This window comes from Nycticebus coucang, chromosome 3, assembly GCF_027406575.1.
Source record: "Nycticebus coucang isolate mNycCou1 chromosome 3, mNycCou1.pri, whole genome shotgun sequence".
NCBI classification, from domain to species: Eukaryota; Metazoa; Chordata; class Mammalia; order Primates; family Lorisidae; genus Nycticebus; species Nycticebus coucang.
In genome coordinates, this window is record NC_069782.1 from 124,967,240 (window position 1) to 124,987,120 (window position 19,881).

Consider the following 19,881-nt stretch of genomic DNA (forward strand, 5'->3'; position numbering starts at 1 on the left):
TTTGTTGGTTTAAGGCTATTGTATCTGAAAATAAAATTGTAACCCCTGCTTTTTTCTGATTTCCATTTTCCTAAATTATAAATGTCCATCCCTTCACCCTAAGTCTATTTTTATCCTTTAAGGTAAGATGAAATTCTTATATGCAACAGATATCTGGTCTGAGTTTATGTATCCAGTCAGCCTACCTGTGCCCCTTTAGAGGACAATTTAAACCATTCACATTAATTGAGAGAATTGATAAGCCTGGTAGTGTTTTGGGTGTCAAGTTTTTCGAATGTCCAGTGGACACTTATAATCCTTTCACCTCTGTGTAAGTTGGGTTTTGTTCAAAAATTTCTGGGTGAGTTTACTTTGGCGGTAGAGCATTGTGCTGGTCATTGTGGAGGATGGGTCTGAGAATAACCTGGAGAGCTGGTTTAGTTGTGGCAAATTTCTTCAACATGTGTATGTCTCTAAAGTATTTGATTTCTCCATCACAAATGAAACTCAGTTTAGCTAGATATAGGATCCTGGGCTGAGAGTCGTTTTGTTTTAGGAGATTGAAGGTCAATGACCATCTTCTTCTGGCTTGAAAAGTTTTGGCTGAGATCTCTGCAGTTATTCTGATGTTCTTCCCCTTGTAAGTTATGATTTTCTTATGTCTGGCTGCTTGCGGAATTTTCACCTTCATCTTAACTTTGGCAGAGTTAATTACATGTCTAGGACAGTGGTTCTCAACCTTCCTAATGCCTCCTAATGCTGTGACCCTTTAATACAGTTCCTCATGTTGTGGTGACCCCCCAACCATAGAATTATTTTTGTTGCTACTTCATAACTGCAATTTTGCTACTGTTTTGAATCATAATGTAAATATCTGATATGCAGGATGTATTTTCATTGTTACAAAGGGGTCACGACCCACAGGTTAAGAGCCACTGGTCTAGGAGATGCTTTATTTGGAGTGAGTCATGCTGGGGTTCTGAAACTGTGTACTACCTGAATTTCAGTATCTCTTGCCATGCTTGGGAAGTTCTTCTCCATAATATCTTGGAGTAGAACATCAGTGCCTTTAGGACTATCCTCTTTCTTCAGGAATTCCTATAACATGAATGTTTGCTTTTTTGGAGTGGTCCCACAACTGTCTCAGGGAATGATCCTTTTTTGCTCCCCACTTCTCTGCCTCTTTGAGCATTTGGGAGCATTCAAAAGCTTTGTCTCAATGTCAGAGACCCTTTCTTTTGCCTGCTTCATTCTGTTACTGAAGGATTCTACTGTATTTCTCAGTTCTTTGAGGGCTGCAATTTCTTGCCTCACTGTGTCTAAGTCTTTGGAGATTTTGTCTTTAAATTCATTGATTTCTTTAGACAACTTTTGAATTACTCCTTGAATTTCTAATTTCAAATTTACTTCCATTCTATTAATCTTATTTACCATCCATATTCTGAACTGAATTTCTGTCATTTCAGCCATTTGTTTATGAATGGCATCTTCTGTTGTGTCTCCTTTGTTTTTCCTTGGGGGAGTTGATCTACTCTGATTATTCATATTGCCAGAGTTTTTCCACTGATTCCACCCCATGATTATTTTTCACAGTTTGGCTAGAGAAGTTGATAAGGTGAAATTGGATTGAGGGATGCTGGAATTGTAATTAACTAGCCCTTTACCAAAGAGCTGGGACTGGTGACTGGCCTTTCCCCTAAAGCTTTACAAAGGACCCATTCAGTACTGCAGCCTGAGACTCTGAGGACCTGGTTGGTGTGATGGGGGCTAGGTGGCTCTGTCTTGTATTTAGCTAGTCTCTATCCAATCCTAGTGAATCAGTGGCTTTTGGCTGAAATCTCAGCTGTAGAGAAATACAAGCAACTAAGACACCCCGCCTCCATGGGCAACAGCTGGAAGAGGAGAATCAGACCCTCCCACTACAATACAACCAGGGCTCAACCTTGAAGCGTCCCCTGGTGACTGGCTCAGGTCAGGAGTATCAAACCAATTGTCCCAGTCAGCACAGTCGCTGATCTAGTTGGAGAGTTCAAAAGGTCTCCAGCAACTACATAGCAGGGGTCCACTGTCAGCTCAAGTGTGACTCGCTCCAGTGCTCCATGGAGTCAGAAAGGCCTGCCCAGCAAAAGAGTTAGTCCAGGGGGGCTGGTACCTCCTTCTCCACATTGCACCTCTGCCATGCTCAGTCACTGGTAACCCCATGGGGCTGTGGCCCAGTTCCCTTTAATGAGCAATGCACCTGGGATTTGTGCCTGCCTGAGTCAAAGGGGAGTCAGTGCCTCCTTTGCCGGGCCACCACACTCTGCCACCAGCTGTGAGAGAGAGTTAAAGTCTGACTCCCTCCAGTGCTCAATGGAAACTGGGGTGTGTTCCACCTGAGTTTGTTCCAAGCCAGAGGTTAACAATGCAGTGAATCTTTTTCTCCTTTAGAGACTGCACCTTGGCCCCAGCCACACTGGTCCTCTGGTACCCCTGCAGGGCAAGGTCTGGCTCCCTCTGGCAGTCCACAGAATTGGGCAGATGTCTCTCTATCTAAAATAAAATGAAACCTTCCCTTTTAACTTTTGAATCTAAATCGATTTCTTTACACTCATCACTATTTCAGTTACTTTAGCATCTTTTTAAAAATTGTTTGTACATTTTGGTTTTGGAAATGACTCATGGTTGAGGTTTTGATTCATAAACTTGGTTTTCTATAGTACAGGAAAATAGAAGCTTTAGGAAGATAGAAGATGAAGAGATGGCTAAAGAGGTCAGGAAAGAAAAAACTTTCCACATTCTGGAGTAAATGAATACCCCTTTTTAGGGGGCACGCAGATGGCCATTTGTGGGACTCATGGAAAATAGAACATACTTTGGGCTCTAAGTATGCTTGGGTAAAAAAACAAAAAAGGCCTATCTTTAATAGTTGTAAAGTGATCCAGTCTTTTTGAAAGAGAATCTGACAAGATATAGATAGATATTTGAGATATGTTCTCTTCTGCTTTTTAAATTGAAGTCTAACATACCTACAGTAAAATGTATACATTTTAAGAGCACAGCTGAATAATTTTTAAGGTATACAGCTATGAGTTCATTAACTAGATAAAGATATAGAAGAGTTCCAGCATCCTAAAAGGTTCCCTTGACTCCCTCCTCTCTGATAATTTTCCCTGCAAAGGTAACCACACCTCAGAAACCTTTCACCATAGATTAGTATTGCTAGTTCTTGGAATCATGTGGTATGTATTCTTTTACCTCTGGCTTCTTTTACTCAATATTATCTGAGAATTCTCTATGTTGTAGCATGTAATAGTTATTTATTCTTTCACTGCAGGGTATTATTTCTTTGTTGGAATACACCAAAATGTATCAGTTGGTGGAAATTAGGGTTGTTTCCAGTTTTAGACTATTATGAATTGGTATATGGACATTTTTGACCATGTGTTTCAGTGGATATCTGCTCTCATAAGATATATTTACCTTCTGACCAAAGATGCAAGCACACTCTAGCATTATTTATACTAGTGAAATATTAGAAAGCCTATATACTTATGAGTAGGAGATTAAATAAATTATGATATATCCATACAAAGAATCTATTATAGTAATTAAATGAGTGAGGTAAATTTATATGGAAACTTACCTCTGTTGTATGATTACTAAGTAATAGTTTACAAAACAGGATTATTGAACATTGTATCTAGTATCATCACATTTAAGTAAAAATACATGCATGTATTTTATTATTTTATAAATACATTTACTATATGTATTAAACATAAGTTGTTAAAGTGTTTATCTCTAGGGAATGGTTAGTTTAAATAGAAACTTCCATTTTTAACTTGTAATATTGAATTCTAGACAATCAGTGTGTGTTACTTTTGAATAATTCAGAATTTTGAAGACATTTCTATTTTTAAGGAACATAAATGAAGAAGGCAACTTTCATGTGTTGTGAGATAAATAAAAGCAGGATTCTGAGATGCCAAAGGGAGGCTTCTACAGGTCGGGGGAAGTTTTTAAGATCCCATGGTATGTAGAGTTTTGTGGGGTCAGGGATGATGTGAACCAAGAAGGCCTGATGACTTGATTACTGTGTAACCCACTAAAAGCTTAATGTCTTGCTAAGTCTGCCTCACAGAATGTTTTGATTGTTCATGTTTTTCATAATTTTTATTTACTTTAAAAAGCAAATGTCACACCTTAGCAAAAGCCAGCTTAGCAAAAGCATGAGAATTTCTAGGTATTTAACTCATTAAGCCTTTTGCTAGTGGAATGAGCTCTTGAACTAATTTCAGAAAGTCTTTTGAAATGTAACAGTTTAAGGAAATATTTATTATTGATTTATTACATGTTAGTTATAAAAAATCAAACTGTATAAAAAATTTAAAGTAAAAACTAAAAGGTTCTTCACTCCTTTGCACCTGACCGTCAGTTCACTAGAGGAAAAAAAATCTTAATAGTTGTAATTAACAAAGGGGACTTTTGTAGGCACTGGTTATGCAAATCCAAGCATATAGAAATTTATCTAGTCTGTTACTCAGCAGAGGTTTACTGAATGTCTCTTACATTATAGTCAGTGCCCTAAGAACTAGAGAAAGAGCAGTTTTCTGCCACTTATTTATAGAGCTCTTACATTACCAAGTGCCATGCTAGTGTGTCAGATTTAGCTAAGGACAAGGCAGGTTCCATCCCTGCCATCACAGAGCTGTCCTTCTAGAGGGAAGGCAGTCAAAAGACCAGAAACTTAAAGAAAAGCAAATCAGACTGCAGCAACTGCTGGGAAGAAAGAGGTCCCATGAAAGGAAATAACAGAGGATCCTAGTCTAGGCTGGTTGTCAGAGCCTCCCTCAGGAGAAGATATGGAAGACTGGGAATTCAGCAGAGGGAATAGCCAAGTATGCATGCCCTGAAAAGGAAAATCTTGGCAGTAATTGAAGGTCAGGGTGGCTATGGTATGGTGAGCAAGGTGGGCAAGTATATGAGATGGCATTGGTGAGGTAAGCAGGATTAGAGCATGCCGCATCTTGAGAGAGCTGGTAGAACTTGGACTTTATTCTAAGTATAATTAGGAACCACTGAAGGTTTTAAGCAGGGAAATGATATGATCAAATTTGTTTTTAAAAGATTCCTGTGATTTTTGTTTGCAGGATGAATTGGAATAGGACCAGAAAGGTAATACAGAGACAAATTAAGAGGCTATTGCAGTGTCTATACAGAGATGATAATATCTTTGGTTAAGATGGTAGTAATAGCACCATACCAAGATTTGGTTCTGCACCCAGCATACGGTGATATTGAAAGTGCTAAAATTCCTGAGTTTAGGTTATGTAGAGGCTGCCTTTCAGAGTTCCTGGGGAGCTCAATTTCCCAAAGGAATGAGCACACCAGTTCAGAGTCTAAGTGTCCAGAGGTATTTATGGCAACATCGCTCATGGGGAAAATGCTGGAAATCAAGAGAATATCTACCAGTTAGGGAGTCATCAAATGAATTAAGATACATCCACACCATAGACTCCTGTGTAACCATTAGAGTATGCCCAGTTGACTTAGAGGGGTTGCTACAAAGAGTTGTTAAGAAAAGCAAGATGAAGAATATATTTAAAATTTCATTTATAAACAAACACTTCATACATGTACATATATGATTATATGAATCTGGCGGGAAATGGAAGGCATCATATTAAGTTAATATGGGTTCTTGTTGGGACTGGAAGTGGAGGAAAAAACTCAAGCTAGAAAAATAAAATTTATTAAAAAGGATTAATATGCTCATATCTGTTAATTTTTGTTAGATATAAGTTAATATATAATATTTTTTAAATGAAATTTTAAGAAGCTGCATTGATTTTATGTTAGGTGGAATTATAGCATAAGGTCTGGTTGTAGCAGGAAATTGCCTGTTGGAGCCATATTCCCTCTTCTGAGTCACAGTGAGCTCTCAGTGGGATCTCTGCTACCTCCTGTTTCTTTGCCTACCTCTTTGTTTCTCTGCTTATGAGAATTACATAAGATTGTTGCTTGACTTGTTTGAGAATCACGTTTCCTTTCTATATTCAATTCTGGCTTAGTAATTTCACAAAAAGCAAATTATAATCCCTAATCCAAACCATTCTAGCACATGGACAACTTTTTGCTCCCCTCCAATAACCACAGTAAACTTTCTGACTCAGCCCAGTGCCTAGAATGCAGAGCTCAGGGTATTTGTTGAATGACATGTTTCTATAAACTTCAAAATGGTTTCCCCTGAAAACTAGCACCCTTTAGGCCAGGAGAGAGAAAAAGCCCTAGAATTAGGGTTTGAATTGCTTCATATAACAAACTCTGCTCAATTGTTTTTATACCCTTTAAATAATACTTCACTAAAAGACACAGTTATAAGGTAATATAAAGCATAATAAAAAGCTTATGTATGTTAGATTGGGAAAAATGGCTAGAAACCTCTGTAACACATTTAATAGCAGTTGTCACTAAGCAGCACAATTCAGGGTCATTTTAATAAAATGCCTTATTACTTAATTTTACTGTTAACTATTTTTGTAATTCTCATGTATAATGATAATTATTTTTTAAAAACTTCAGTTGTGTCTAGAATAGTGTCTAGCTCATAGGAGATGCACAATAAATGTTTGTTGAATGAAGATTGGATTTTTGTTAAGAAAGCAGTAAGTGTTCATTATAGAAAATAGGCAAAAAGAAAAAAAAGGAAAACAAACTTACAGGGTTGCCATTCAGAGATAACTCTTAATACCATTGTGTAAAATATTCCAGTTTTATTTATTCATTAAACATTCATACATAGTATTTTATTTATTATTTATTTTTTTTGAAGTTTTTGGCCGGGGCTGGGTTCGAACCCACCACCTCTGGTTTATGGGGCTGGCACCCTGCTCCTTTGAGCTACAGGTGCCACCCCATTTATAGTATTTTTTAAATGAGAATTTTGCAACTCTCTCTTTTCTTGTCGGCTTTATCCATATTTATTTCTCCCTGAAACCGCCACTACACCACTATAGAAAAAAGTAGCTGCCAAGTGGCTTAGAAATGTGTGTTAGCAGCAAAATGGCCCCCCTTCCAGGAAAGAAACAGCTCTCGGACCTGTAATATTACTTGGTGTCTTAATTTATTCAACAAAGGCACCTGTGCTAGGGATATGACCTTCAGGAGAACAAGTTGACATCCTTCTGTGTTGGACACAGCCTAAAACTCTGAAATTTTCTCTTGTAGGCATTTTCAGCTTTTTACTTTGTGATGAATTTTTTTAACTTGACATCGAAAGTCTCTCAGGAAAAGGTGATTGAGGTGGTGAGAAATTTCTGCTCTAGGCCTTGGAAAGAGGTAAGTGACTAGAAACGCCAGCTATCACAATTGCCCTGTGCCCTTAATAGTGTGAAGGATATGCTTTTAGACTCATGGCTGGTATGACCAAGATCCAGCAAATGTGTTAGTGAAGCACAGATGGTAGACTCAGGAATGAATTCATTAGCATTCCTTGATAACTTGGCATACAGTGACTTAAATAAGACCTGACTTTTCTTATTTTATACAAAGTCTAGCAGGAGACAGCAGTATATCTCCATCTCAGCCATTAATTCTTCAGTTCTGTGGCTGTGCCTATTTCCTCATGATGCTGTGGCTTTAGGCATCATAGTCATGTTCCAGGCCAGGAGAAAGGTAGAACCAGATACATTTGTTCCTTTTTATAGGAAAGCAAAACCTATCTCAGAAGTCCCCCAGAAGTCTTCCCCTTATATCTCATTGGCCAGGATTGACTGGGAAATCAAGGTGCAGGTTTTATGACTGGCTTAGAGCCTTAGACCCATTATGAGTTGTTGCCTGGAGTTAGGAATATTGCAGCTCCCTTTCCTTCCTCAGCCCCTGAATCAAAATTCTTTTAGCAAGGAAGACAGGCAATTCACAGAATCTGCAGCAATTACCATTGCTGTAAAACTCTGCATTGCCAAGAACTAAAATGTCTCTTACTTACTCATAAATTAAAAGCACAAGATTTTTCTTATTTTTAAAGTATTGAGTCATTCAAGATCTAGTGCTATCTGATAAAAGTTTCCAGAAAGGAGAGAGGTATGAGGTCCTCTCTGATTATAAAAAACAGACAGATCATCTAGGGGCAGCTTAAAATAGCTATTTTTAAATTGTTGCAACAACAGTGAACTATGGTTTCATTCTTAAGAAATGCCATTAATTAAAAATGGATGCACTTGTCTACACAGACAAAGGGGAAAGGCTATGCCTGGAGGTTTGGCATTCTCTTCAAGTATTTTGTCTGAGTTAGAACATGAAAGAAGTGTAGTCAAGGCCTTTAGCAAGAGTTGCTCAAATATGCCTTAGTACTTCACCGTTTACAAAGCACTTTGGTCGGGGAGGAGGTATTTTGCAGCTGGTGGCGATCTGTGGAGAAAGATAAATATCTTGGAATAAAGGCAACTTGAGACCAGGCCTGCATATGGCTGCTGAGGAAGTAGATTTAAGTTCTTTGAACAAAAAATTACTTCAGGTTCAGAGTAAAAGTTCTGTCTGATTTCCCTTTTTTCTACATCTGATTTTTCACATTATCAGATTATTACGCTAAGAACACATATATGTAGACTTGTAGGTCTGCTCAGGTAAGCTACATGAGGAATTGCTCATAAGGCCTGGAAGGAAGCTCTGAAAGGCCTGCATTTGGGAGAAATCCTGAAATATTTGGGGAAGGGGAATTGTGAGATAAAACTCACATCCTCACTCAGAATCTAGAATGTTGAGGGGGGTGTTTGGACCCAGGATTCGTTTTCTCCAACTGTATTGTCCATCCAGCTATTTTGTCAAGTACACTGTTATGAGGTGACTCTCTTTTTTTCCTCCTAACTTCACCATGAGGAGGGACTGCTAGTTGAGTATGGCTATGTTCGGGAATGTACCTTTGGAATATCTTTGGCAGAGAGAACTAACAATTGTTAAGCATACATTAAATGCTGAAAGGCAGGCTATACATGTCATATCATACTGCTTGTTTTTGCTTTGGCAAGGGAAATAAAATGTAAACTACAACTACTAATGTTCAGTAGGATGCCCCATTGGATCCCTGAGGTAGAGAGAGTAGAAAAGTGACTGAAAGAGACACTCCATAGTAATCTTCTGGTAGGTTAATTGGAGAGCTGGTAGAATCCTTCAGAAACAAGATTTAGCCACTTCTCCACTCTGAAAGGCTGGTCATCCAATAGAATAATGCTATTAAATTCTGTGTACCAATAGCTAGGTATTTCTCAGCATGCTCTGAATCCTGACATTCAATCCAATGATTTTTTTAGCCTTTTTAGAGAAATGCATCCCATTCTTGAAGATCTGCCAATGCCCCTTTATGTGTGTGGTAGGGGGAGTAAGGAGATATTGGTGAATGACAGAGAACTTGGTACTTTCCATTGCCCTGAGAATAGGAAAAGGAGAGGAGAGAGAAGAGTGGAGCCCCTTCTCCCCATTTGGAGAGCACATAGTAATGACTCTACAAACATGAGCATGATCAGTTCTGCTTTGATAGACCAGGTGGATGCCTTTGGCTTCTATATTGTTGGCTACTATCATAACCCTCAGGAGGTCAGCCTATATAGTTAGTGTACAACTTTCCAGATATTGTTGGCTACTATCATAACCCTCAGGAGGTCAGCCTATATAGTTAATGTACAACTTTCCAGAAGGAAGAGGTGAATAGGAATATTGAAGAAATCAGGAAAATTAGGCCAAAATGGCATTTCTCCCTTGGAGGAAGATCAGCCTTCAGGAACCTACAGGGGCTAGTGAGTTTCAAGTTGGGCCTAAGTGGATTCTTGGAATCCCATATGCCATAGATGTTCTTTGTTTGACAGGCCCACCGAGACTACATAAAATAGGGTGAAGGTTTTTCCACAAAGGAAAAGAAGAATGCAGTTACTGAAAGGAAGTAGGGACCTAGACAGACAGCGTCAACTGATGTCCACGCCAAGATCTCAGGAGAATGTTATGTGTAGAGGAGTCAATCAATAGGTATTTTCCAGAACTGTGTGGAAAGACAAGTTTCAAGCTAGGCCATTCTAAAAATTCCATCAGAGCAGAGCAAGGCATGTTAGGTATGGACTTATCTTTCCAGAAACTTGGGGAAGGTAGGAACCAAGTAATAAATAGTCCCTAGTTAGCAGGTAGGGTTTATAGAACAGGAAAGTAATCTGGGAAAAGGCAGATGGTTTAGGCAGCCTAGAGGTACTACATATAAAACATCTGGCATGGTTTATGATACATGATAGATGCTTAACAACTGTTATTTATCTCTCTCTCAACCTTCTCAGGGTGTCCAGGAGGGAATGCCTATCTCAAGGGCTGAGAAGCAGGGTTACAGATGAACTCTAGGCTGAACTAAGATGCCTTGGCCTGTTGTTCTCTAATTGAGGGCAAGAGAGGAACAGAGTAGGCTATGGGCATCTGGATTTATAGTCATAGCAGCTGGCAGGAAGCTCTTAGTATCTTCAGTGGAAGGAAGGAAGAGTGAAAACATGAGTCCTTCATGTTTTATATGAATCAGATGAAAAAATAGGAGTTTAAGTAAAGACAAGATAGAAGGTGAGTTACGGACACTTTTAGCAGTCCTTAGCAAAATGCTTCCTAAACTCTGTACCAGATCTCTGTTTCTCAAAATTTACTATGCAAATTAATCACTTGAGAATCATATTAAAATGCAGAGTGTGTGTGAGCTAGGTCTGATGTGAGGGCTAATAAACTCTGAAGAGATGCTGCTGCAGTCAGTGCATAGACTAAACTGAGTTGTAAGATTTTTACACCCTTTTTTTTTCTTTTGCAGTTTTTGGCTAGGGTTGGGTTTGAACCCACCACCTCTGGCATATGGGGCTGGCGCCCTACTCCGTTGAGCCACAGGCGCTGCCCCTGAGTTGTAAGATTTTTAATGGCACTGTTTTCTTAATAAGCTGATAGAGGGTCTGAGCCAAAGACTGGAGCATATAGAAAACTTGGATTTTAAAAAGATGAATGGAAGTGACAGTGGGAGCTTAATGGAGGAGGGGATGTCAGGCAGTCTTTGTAGCCCAGGAGGGAAAGGGACATGGGGACAGGTGGTAGAGAGCAAAGGGAGCCCAGTGGAGAGACACCACTGCTGCCAGGGCCTTCCCAGTGTCAGAGTTACTGTAGAATCAGTCACACAGTAGAAGAGGAGGGGTCTTCTACCATCTGGCTGGGCTTTTATCTCTTGCACCCCCCTGCTGAGCTCCAGCTGTGTTCACCGCTCCTTCTCCATTCCTCTGGTAGGTACGGTTAGCTCTGCTGCAGCTTCTGTCCTCTTTTTTACTTGCAGTTACTGAAAGATCTGTGTTGAGGATGGCAGGACACAGCAGAATCCAGGAATGGAGTCAACAACTCAATAGCCTAGAGTTAAGGTGAGAAGAGGTAAAGAGGAGGAAGGGAAATGGAAAAAATAGAAAGAAAAGAAACCACATACATGAGGAGGTACCAGCAAAAATTCTGGCAACATGAAAAATCAAGAACAGATCAACTTCCCCAAGGGATCACAATCGAGCTATTGCAGAAAATTCCAACCATAAAGAAATTATTGAAACAACAAAGATGGAATTCAGAATGTTGATGGCAAATAAGATGGATGGAATTGAACACAAAGTTGAAAACCAGGAAAGAAAAAAGTCTAAAAATTGCCTCAAGAAATCAATGAAAATAAAGATAGAGTCACCAGGGATCTGGACATAATTAGGAAGGATATAATTGAGCTTAAATAATTGAAAGAGGCCTTCAGGGAGTTTCAGAACATGGTAGAGTATTTCAATATCAGAATAAAATATGGAGAAGAAAGAATCTGAACTAGAAGATAAGACTTTTCAGCTACCTTAATCATTTAAAAATGCAGAAAAGGGCTCGCAACCACATGACCAGTGCCAACATGGCGGTACCGTGGCTTCCACCTGTTCATCTGCAGAGTGGCTATTCAGGGCTCTTCGAGTGAGCGCAGAGGCACTGCAATCAAACGGGAGTGATTGGCACAGCAGGGAGAAGGCTGTGCAGGGGCCAGAGAGCAGAGGCAGCACAAACAGCTAGATAGGCGATTGGTGCCTGCCGGGACCTCCATAAGAGCTGCCTGGGACCAGCAACCCGCGAATGGCGTCCACCCAGACCTCCATAAGAGCTGCACAGTGACCCAATCAGCGCCCACCCGGACCCCTGGAGGAGGTGCACGCAACCTGCAACCCACAATCGGCGCCTGCCCGGACCTCCGGAAGAGCTGCGCTGTGACCCGTGATCCATGTCCGCCTGGCCTCCACACACCCTGACCAGGAACTCCAGGAGCTGCGCAACCCCACATCCTGCCTCCTGTACCCTCCCTCCCTCCACACCAACTCGCTTGTCTGGCCAGGGACTCTGGTAGCCACGTGCCCTCTGGAGCCTTCCTGCCTCAGCGCAGAGCCCTTCTGGCCAGAGACTGCTGGAGCCTTGGGCCATCTGTGCCAAAGTCACTGGGAACCAGGCACTCCCAGAACTGTGTGCACCACCCCCTGCCCTGTTGCTGGATCCAGGTGTGTTGCTGGATCCGGAGCTGCTCCCACAACCAGAACTACCTGGCTGAGGCAGCCCCAGAGGAGCTACACAGGGTCACTCCCTACAAAGATCCAGCAACAATAGAGTGATTCCCGCTGGGGTCTAATCTTAGAGAGACACCTTCCCAACTCTGAGGATAGCCAGAGGCAATGGTTAAAAACAATCATGAGGCGAAATCAACGGAAATACTCTGGCAATATGAATAATCAGAGTAGATCAACTCCCCCAAGCAACAATGGGGCAGACACACCACAAGATCCCATGCATAAACAAATAGAGATGTCAGAAATCGAATTCAGAATCTGGATAGCAAATAAGATCGAATTAGAATTCCAAGCAGTAACCCAAAAGATGTCTCAAGAATCAATGAATTCAAAGACCAAATGACCAAAGATTTTGACACATTGAGACAAGAAGTTGCAGCCCTCAAAGATCTGAGAAACACAGTAGAATACCTCAGTAACAGAATGGACAAGCAGAAGAAAGGATTTCTGACATTGAAGACAAAGCTTTCGAATGCTCCCAAACTCTCAGCGAAGAAGAGAAATGGAGGGCAAAAACAGATCACTCTCTCAGAGGGCTCTGGGATAACTCGAAGAAAACCAATATTTGTCTTATAGGGATCCCCGAAAGCAATGACTTCACAAGGCACAGAGTCTCTTCTCCATGAGATTATGAAAGAGAACTTTCCAGACATGCCAAGAGATTCTGAAATTCAGATAGCAGACAGTTTCAGAACTCCAGCACGACTCAACCCAAATAAGACATCCCCCAGACACATGATAATCCATTTCACTGAAGTTAATATGAAGGAGAAAATTCTGAAAGCAGCCAGATGAAAGAAAATCATTACCTACAAGGGGAAGAATATTAGAATAACTGCACATCTCTCTGCTGAAACCTTTCAAGCTAGAAGAGGATGGTCATCAACTTTTAATCTCCTAAAACAAAATAACTTTCAACCCAGGATCCTGTACCCAGCTCAACTGAGTTTCATTTATGATGGAGAAATGAAATACTTTAATGACATTCACATGTTGAAGAAATTTGCCATAACTAAACCAGCTCTCCAGGATATTCTCAGACTTATCCTCCATAAAGACCAGCGTAATCCTCCACCACAAAAGTAAACCCACCAAAAAATTTTGATTAAATTCCAACTTCCACAGTCGCAAAAGGATTAAAAATGTCCACTGGACTCTCAAAAGGCTTATCAGTATTCTCAATTAATGTGAATGGTTTAAATTGTCCTCTAAAGAGGCACAGGTTGCCTGACTGGATACAAAAACTCAAGCCAGATATCTGCTGCATATAAGAATCACATCTTACATTAAAAGACAAATATAGACTCAAGGTGAAGGGATGGTCATCTATACTCAAGGCAAAAGGAAAGCAGAAAAAAGCAGGCATTGCAATCCTATTGGCACATGCAATAGGCTTTAAACCAACCAAAATAAGGAAGGATAAGGATGGACACTTCATATTTGTTAAAGGTAATACTCAATATGAGATTTCAATTATTAATATTTATGCACCCAAGCAGAATGCACCTCAATTTATAAGAGAAACTCTAACATATATGAGCAACTCGATTTCCTGCAGTTCCATGGTAGTTGGAGATTTTAACACACCTTTCACAGTGCTGGATAGATCCTCCAAAAAGAAGCTAAGCAAAGCAATTTTAGATTTAAACTTAACCATTCAATATCTGGACCTAACAGACATCTACAGAACATTGCATCCCAACAAAACTGAATACACATTCTTCTCATCAGCCCACGGAACATATTCCAATATCGACCACATCCTAGGCCACAAATCTAACCTCAGCAAATTAAAAAAAAATAGAAATTATTCCTTGCATCTTCTCAGACCATCAACAGAATCTGCATACCCATACAAAAACATGCTGAAGGATAGATGGATTATAGACGAGATTAAGAAGGAAATCACCAAATTTCTGGAACAAAACAACAATGAAGACACGAATTATCAGAACCTCTGGGATACTGCAAAGGCAGTCCTAAGAGGTAAATTTATAGCACTGCAAGCCTTCCTAAAGAAAATGGAAAGAGAGGAAGTTAATAACTTAATGGGACATCTCAAGCAACTGGAGAAGGAAGAATTCCAACCCTAAAGCCAGCAGAAGAAAAGAAATAACCAAAATCAGAGCAGAATTAAATGAAATTGAAAACAAAAGAATTATACAACAGATCAATAACTCCAAAAGTTGGTTTTTTGAAAAGATCAATAAAATAGATAAACCTTTGGCCAAACTAACCAGGAAAAAAAGAGTAAAATCTCTCATTTCATCAATCAGAAATGGTAAAGATGAAATAACAACAGACCCCTCAGAAATTCAAAAAATCCTTAATGAATATTACAAGAAACTCTACTCTCAGAAATATGAAAATCTGAAAGAAATCGACAAATACTTGGAAGTACGCCACCTACTAAAACTTAGCCAGAACGAAGTGGAACTATTGAACAGGCCTGTATCAAGTTCCGAAATAGCATCAAATATACAAAATCTCCCTAAAAAGAAAAGCCCAGGACCAGATGGCTTTACGTCAGAATTCTACCAAACCTTTAAAGAAGAACTAATACCTATATTACTAAACCTCTTCCAAAATATAGAAAAAGAAGGAATACTACCAACACATTCTACAAAGCAAACATCACCTCGATCCCTAAACCAGGGAAAGACCCAACAAGAAAAGAAAATTATAGACCGATATCACTAATGAATATTGATGCAAAAATACTCAATAAGATCCTAACAAACAGAATCCAACAACACATCAAAAAAATTATACACAATGACCAAGTGGGATTTATCCCAGGGTCTCAAGGCTGTTTCAATATATGTAAATCCATAAATGTAATTCAGCACATAAACAAACTAAAAAATAAAGACTGTATGATTCTCTCAATTGATGCAGAAAAAGCTTTTGATAATATACAGGATCCCTTTATGATCAGAACACTTAAGAAAATTGGTATAGAAGGGATGTTTCTTAAACTAATAGAGGCCATCTATAGCAAACCCACAGCCAATATCGTTTTGAATGGAGTTAAATTGAAATCATTTCCACTCAGATCAGGAACCAGGCAAGGTTGCCCATTGTCTCCATTGCTCTTTAACATTGTAATGGAAGTTTTAGCCATTGCAATTAGGGAAGAAAAGGCGATCAAGGGTATCCACATAGGGTCAGAAGAGATCAAACGTTCACTCTTTGCAGATGACATGATCGTATATCTGGAAAACACTAGGGATTCTACTACAAAACTTTTAGAAGTGATCAAGGAATACAGCCATGTCTCAGGCTACAAAATCAACACCCACAAAACTGTAGCCTTTATATATACCAACAATAGCCAAGCCGAAAAAACAGTCAAGGACTCTATTCCTTTCACAGTAGTGCCAAAGAAGATGAAATATTTGGGAGTTTATCTAACAAAAGACGTGAAAGATCTCTATAAGGAGAACTATGAAACTTTAAGAAAAGAAAGAGCTGAAGATGTTAACAAATGGAAAAACATACCATGCTCATGGCTGGGAAGAATCAACATTGTTAAAATGTCTATACTATCCAAAGCAAAATATAATTTTAATGCAATTTCTATTAAAGCTCCATTGTCATATTTTACAGATCTTGAAAAAATAATACTTTGTTGTATATGGAATCAGAAAAACCCTTGAATAGCCAAAACATTACTCAGAAATAAAAACAAAGCAGGAGGAATCATGCTACCAGACCTGAGACTGATAAAAACAGCATGGTATTGGCACAAAAACCGAGAAGTAGATGTCTGGAACAGAATAGAGAACCAAGAGATGAATCCAGGTACTTACAATTATTTGATCTTTGACAAGCTAATTAAAAACATTTAGTGGGGAAAAGATTCCCTGTTTAACAAATGGTGCTGGGTGAACCGGCTGGCAATCTGTAGAAAACTGAAACTGGACCCACACCTTTCACCATTAACTAAGATAGACTCTCACTGGATCAAAGATTTAAACTTAAGACATGAAACTATAAAAATACTTGAAGAAAGTGCAGGGAAAACTCTTGAAAGAATCTGCCTGGGTGAATATTTTATGAGGAGGACTCCCCAGGCAATTGAAGCAGTATCAAAAATACATTACCTCTGATAAAAGTTTAATAACCAGAAACCACAGAGAACTCAAACTATTAGCAAGAAAAGAACAAGTGATCCCATCTCAGGGTGGGTAAAGGACTTGAAGAGAAATTTCTCTAAAGAAGACAGACACAGGATCTACAAACACCTGAAAAAAAGCTCATCATCCTTAATCATCAGAGAAATGCAAATCAAAACTACTTTGAGATATCACCTAACCCCAGTAAGCATAGCCCACATAACAAAGTTCCAAAACCAGAGATGTTGGCATGGATGTGGAGAAAAGGGAACACTTCTACGCTGCTGGTGGGAATGCACACTAATACATTCCTTTTGGAAGGATGTTTGGAGAATACTTAGAGATCTACAAATAGACCTGCCATTCAATCCTATAATTCCTTTACTAAGTATATACCCAGAAGACCAAAAATCACAATATAACAAAGACATCTGTACCAGAATGTTTATTGCAGCCCAATTCATAATCGCTAAGTCATGGAAGAAGCCCAAGTGCTCGTCCCACAAATCAACTAGCAAATAGTGGTACATGTATACCATGGAATATTATGAAGCCTTAAAGAAAGATGGAGACTTTACCTCTTTCATGTTTATATGGATGGAGCTGGAACATATTCTTCTTAGCAAAGTATCTCAAGAATGGAAGAAAAAGTATCCAATGTAGTCAGCCCTACTATGAAACTAATTTATAGCTTTCATACGAAGGCTATAACCCAACTATAACACAAGAATATGGGGAAAGGGCCAAGGGAAGGGAAGAGAGGAGGGTGGTCAGAGTGGAGGGAGGGCAATGGGTGGGGCCACACCTACAGTGCATCTTAGAATGGCAGGCAAAACCTACTAAATGCAGAATACAAATGTTTACGTACAATAACTAAGAAAATGCCATGAAGGCTACGTTGAACAGTTTGATGAGAATATTTCAGATTGTATATGAAACCAGCACATTTTACCCCTTGATTGCACTAATGTACACAGCTATGATTTAACAATAAAAATAAATAAATAAATAATGCAGGAAAGAAAAGACCAAAAACAGAGGACTCTCTTAGAGAGAGACATGAATCATGGGTATCTCTGAAGGAGAAGGAAGTCCGCAGAGCATGGAAGCTCTAGTTGAAGGTATTATAGTTGAAATTTCCCAGGCATTGTCAGAGATGGCCGTTGGAATCCCAGGCAACTCAATTCAAACAAAACATGTCCTAGATCCACTATAATTAGGCTGGCCACACCCAAAATGAAAGAGAAAAGTCTTTTTTTTTTGAGACAAAATATCAAGCTGTCGTCCCGGGTAGAATGCTATAGTGTCATAGTTCACAGCAAGCTCAAACACTTGGGCTTAAGCAATTCTCTTGCCTCAGCCTCCCAAGTAGCTGGGACTACAGGAACCCACCACAATACCTGGCTATTTTTTGGTGCAGTTGTCATTGTTGTTTAGCAGGCCTGGCCTGGATTTGCCAGCTCTGGTGTATGTGGCTGACTCTATAGTCACTGATCTACAGGTGCCAAGCCAAAAGAGAAAATTCTATCAGCTTCCAGGCAGAAGCAACATCTGATATATAAGCGTATACCCATCAGATTAACAGCTGACTTCTCAGTGGAAACTTTACAAGCCAGAAGGGAGTGGGCTTCTGCCTTCAGTCTTCTCAAACAGAACAACTACCAGCCTAGGATTCTGTACCCTGCAAAACTAAGCTTGATATTTGATGGAGAAATCATCTGACATATACCCTTTGAAGACATTTGTCACTTCTAGACCTGCCCTGCAGGAAGTTCTAAGACCTGAATTATACCAGAGGAGTGCAATAGTCTCCCAGCAGTAAAATTACCTAGTAACTTAAGGACAAAACCTAGCTACTACAATGGGCTAAATGATAAAGCAATAGAGTTCCTCACAACAGGACAAACAGAAAGCAACCTTTCTTACCAATTCCCTCAATAAATGTGAATAGCTTGAACTTCCCACTGAAGAGACATAGGCTTGCTATTGGACAAAAATAATTCAAGCTCAGTATCTGTTGCTTCAGGAAACACATCTATTCTCCAAGAACAAAGCAAGACTCAGGATGAAGGGTTGGAAAACATTATTTCATGATAATAGAAACCAAAAGAACGTGAGATCTGCAATATTTATAATGGGATACCATTGACTTTAAAACAACACAAATAAAGACAATGATGGACATTTTATACTAATCAAAGGAACAATCCAATGGGAAGATGTATCAATCCTAAATATTAATTTACCCAACTCAGGCACTCCCACAATTAAAACGAAATGATAAACAGCAACACCATAATATTTAGAGACTTCAACACTCTACTGGAAGAACTGGACAGATCCTCCAAGCAGAATTAAACAAAGAAACTTTGGACTTAAACTTGATTCTGGAACAAATGGGCTGAACAGACATCTATAGAACATTTCACCCCAATACTACTGAATATACATTGTTCTCATTAGCTTTTGGATCATTTTCCAAGAGTGATCACACCCTAGGTCACAAAACAAGCCTCAACAAATTTTAAAAAATAAAAATTATGCCATGTATCTTTATAGGCCACAATGGAATAAAAGTAGAAATCAATTTAAAAAAACACTCACAAAGTAATGGAGACTAAACAACTTATTGCTGAATTGTAGCTGGGTCATGGAGGAGCTAAAGAAGGAAATCATTAAATTCCTCAAACAAAGTGACAATGATGCCACAGGCTATCAAATCCTGTAGGATACTGCAAAAACAGTCTTAAGATAGACATTCATTGCATTAAATGCCCACATCCAGAAATCAGAAAGAATGCAAATCAACAATCTAATGGATCATCTCAAGTAACTGGAAAAGAAAGAGCAATCCAATCATAAATTCAGCAGCAGAAAAAAAATTATAATCAAAATCAGATCAGAACTAAATGAAATTAAGAATAAAAGAACCATCCAGAAGATTAATGAAGCAAAAAGTTTTTGTTTTTTAAAGATAAATAAAATTGACAACCTTTGGCCAGATTAATAATAATCAGGAAATTAAGATCTCTAAAAAGCTCAAAGAAATTAAAAATGGAGAAATAACAAATACTAAAGAAATATAAAATGTTACTAAAAACTACAAAGAATCTCTATGCCCAGTAATTTGAAAATACGGAGGAAATGGACCAATTCTTGAAATCACACTACCTCCC

General features: G+C 39.1%; 1 protein-coding gene across 4 annotated transcripts in view; it reads left to right on the forward strand.

The window, feature by feature from the left end:
• ENTPD1 (ectonucleoside triphosphate diphosphohydrolase 1) overlaps positions 1-19,881 on the forward strand; it is a 187,343-nt gene that overhangs the window by 120,162 nt on the left and 47,300 nt on the right. For all 4 annotated transcript variants that reach the window (XM_053582846.1, XM_053582845.1, XM_053582847.1 and 1 more), the window contains exon 8: positions 7,189-7,299. In XM_053582846.1, the coding sequence (XP_053438821.1) occupies positions 7,189-7,299 (111 nt within the window). The remainder of the gene's footprint in view (positions 1-7,188; positions 7,300-19,881) is intronic.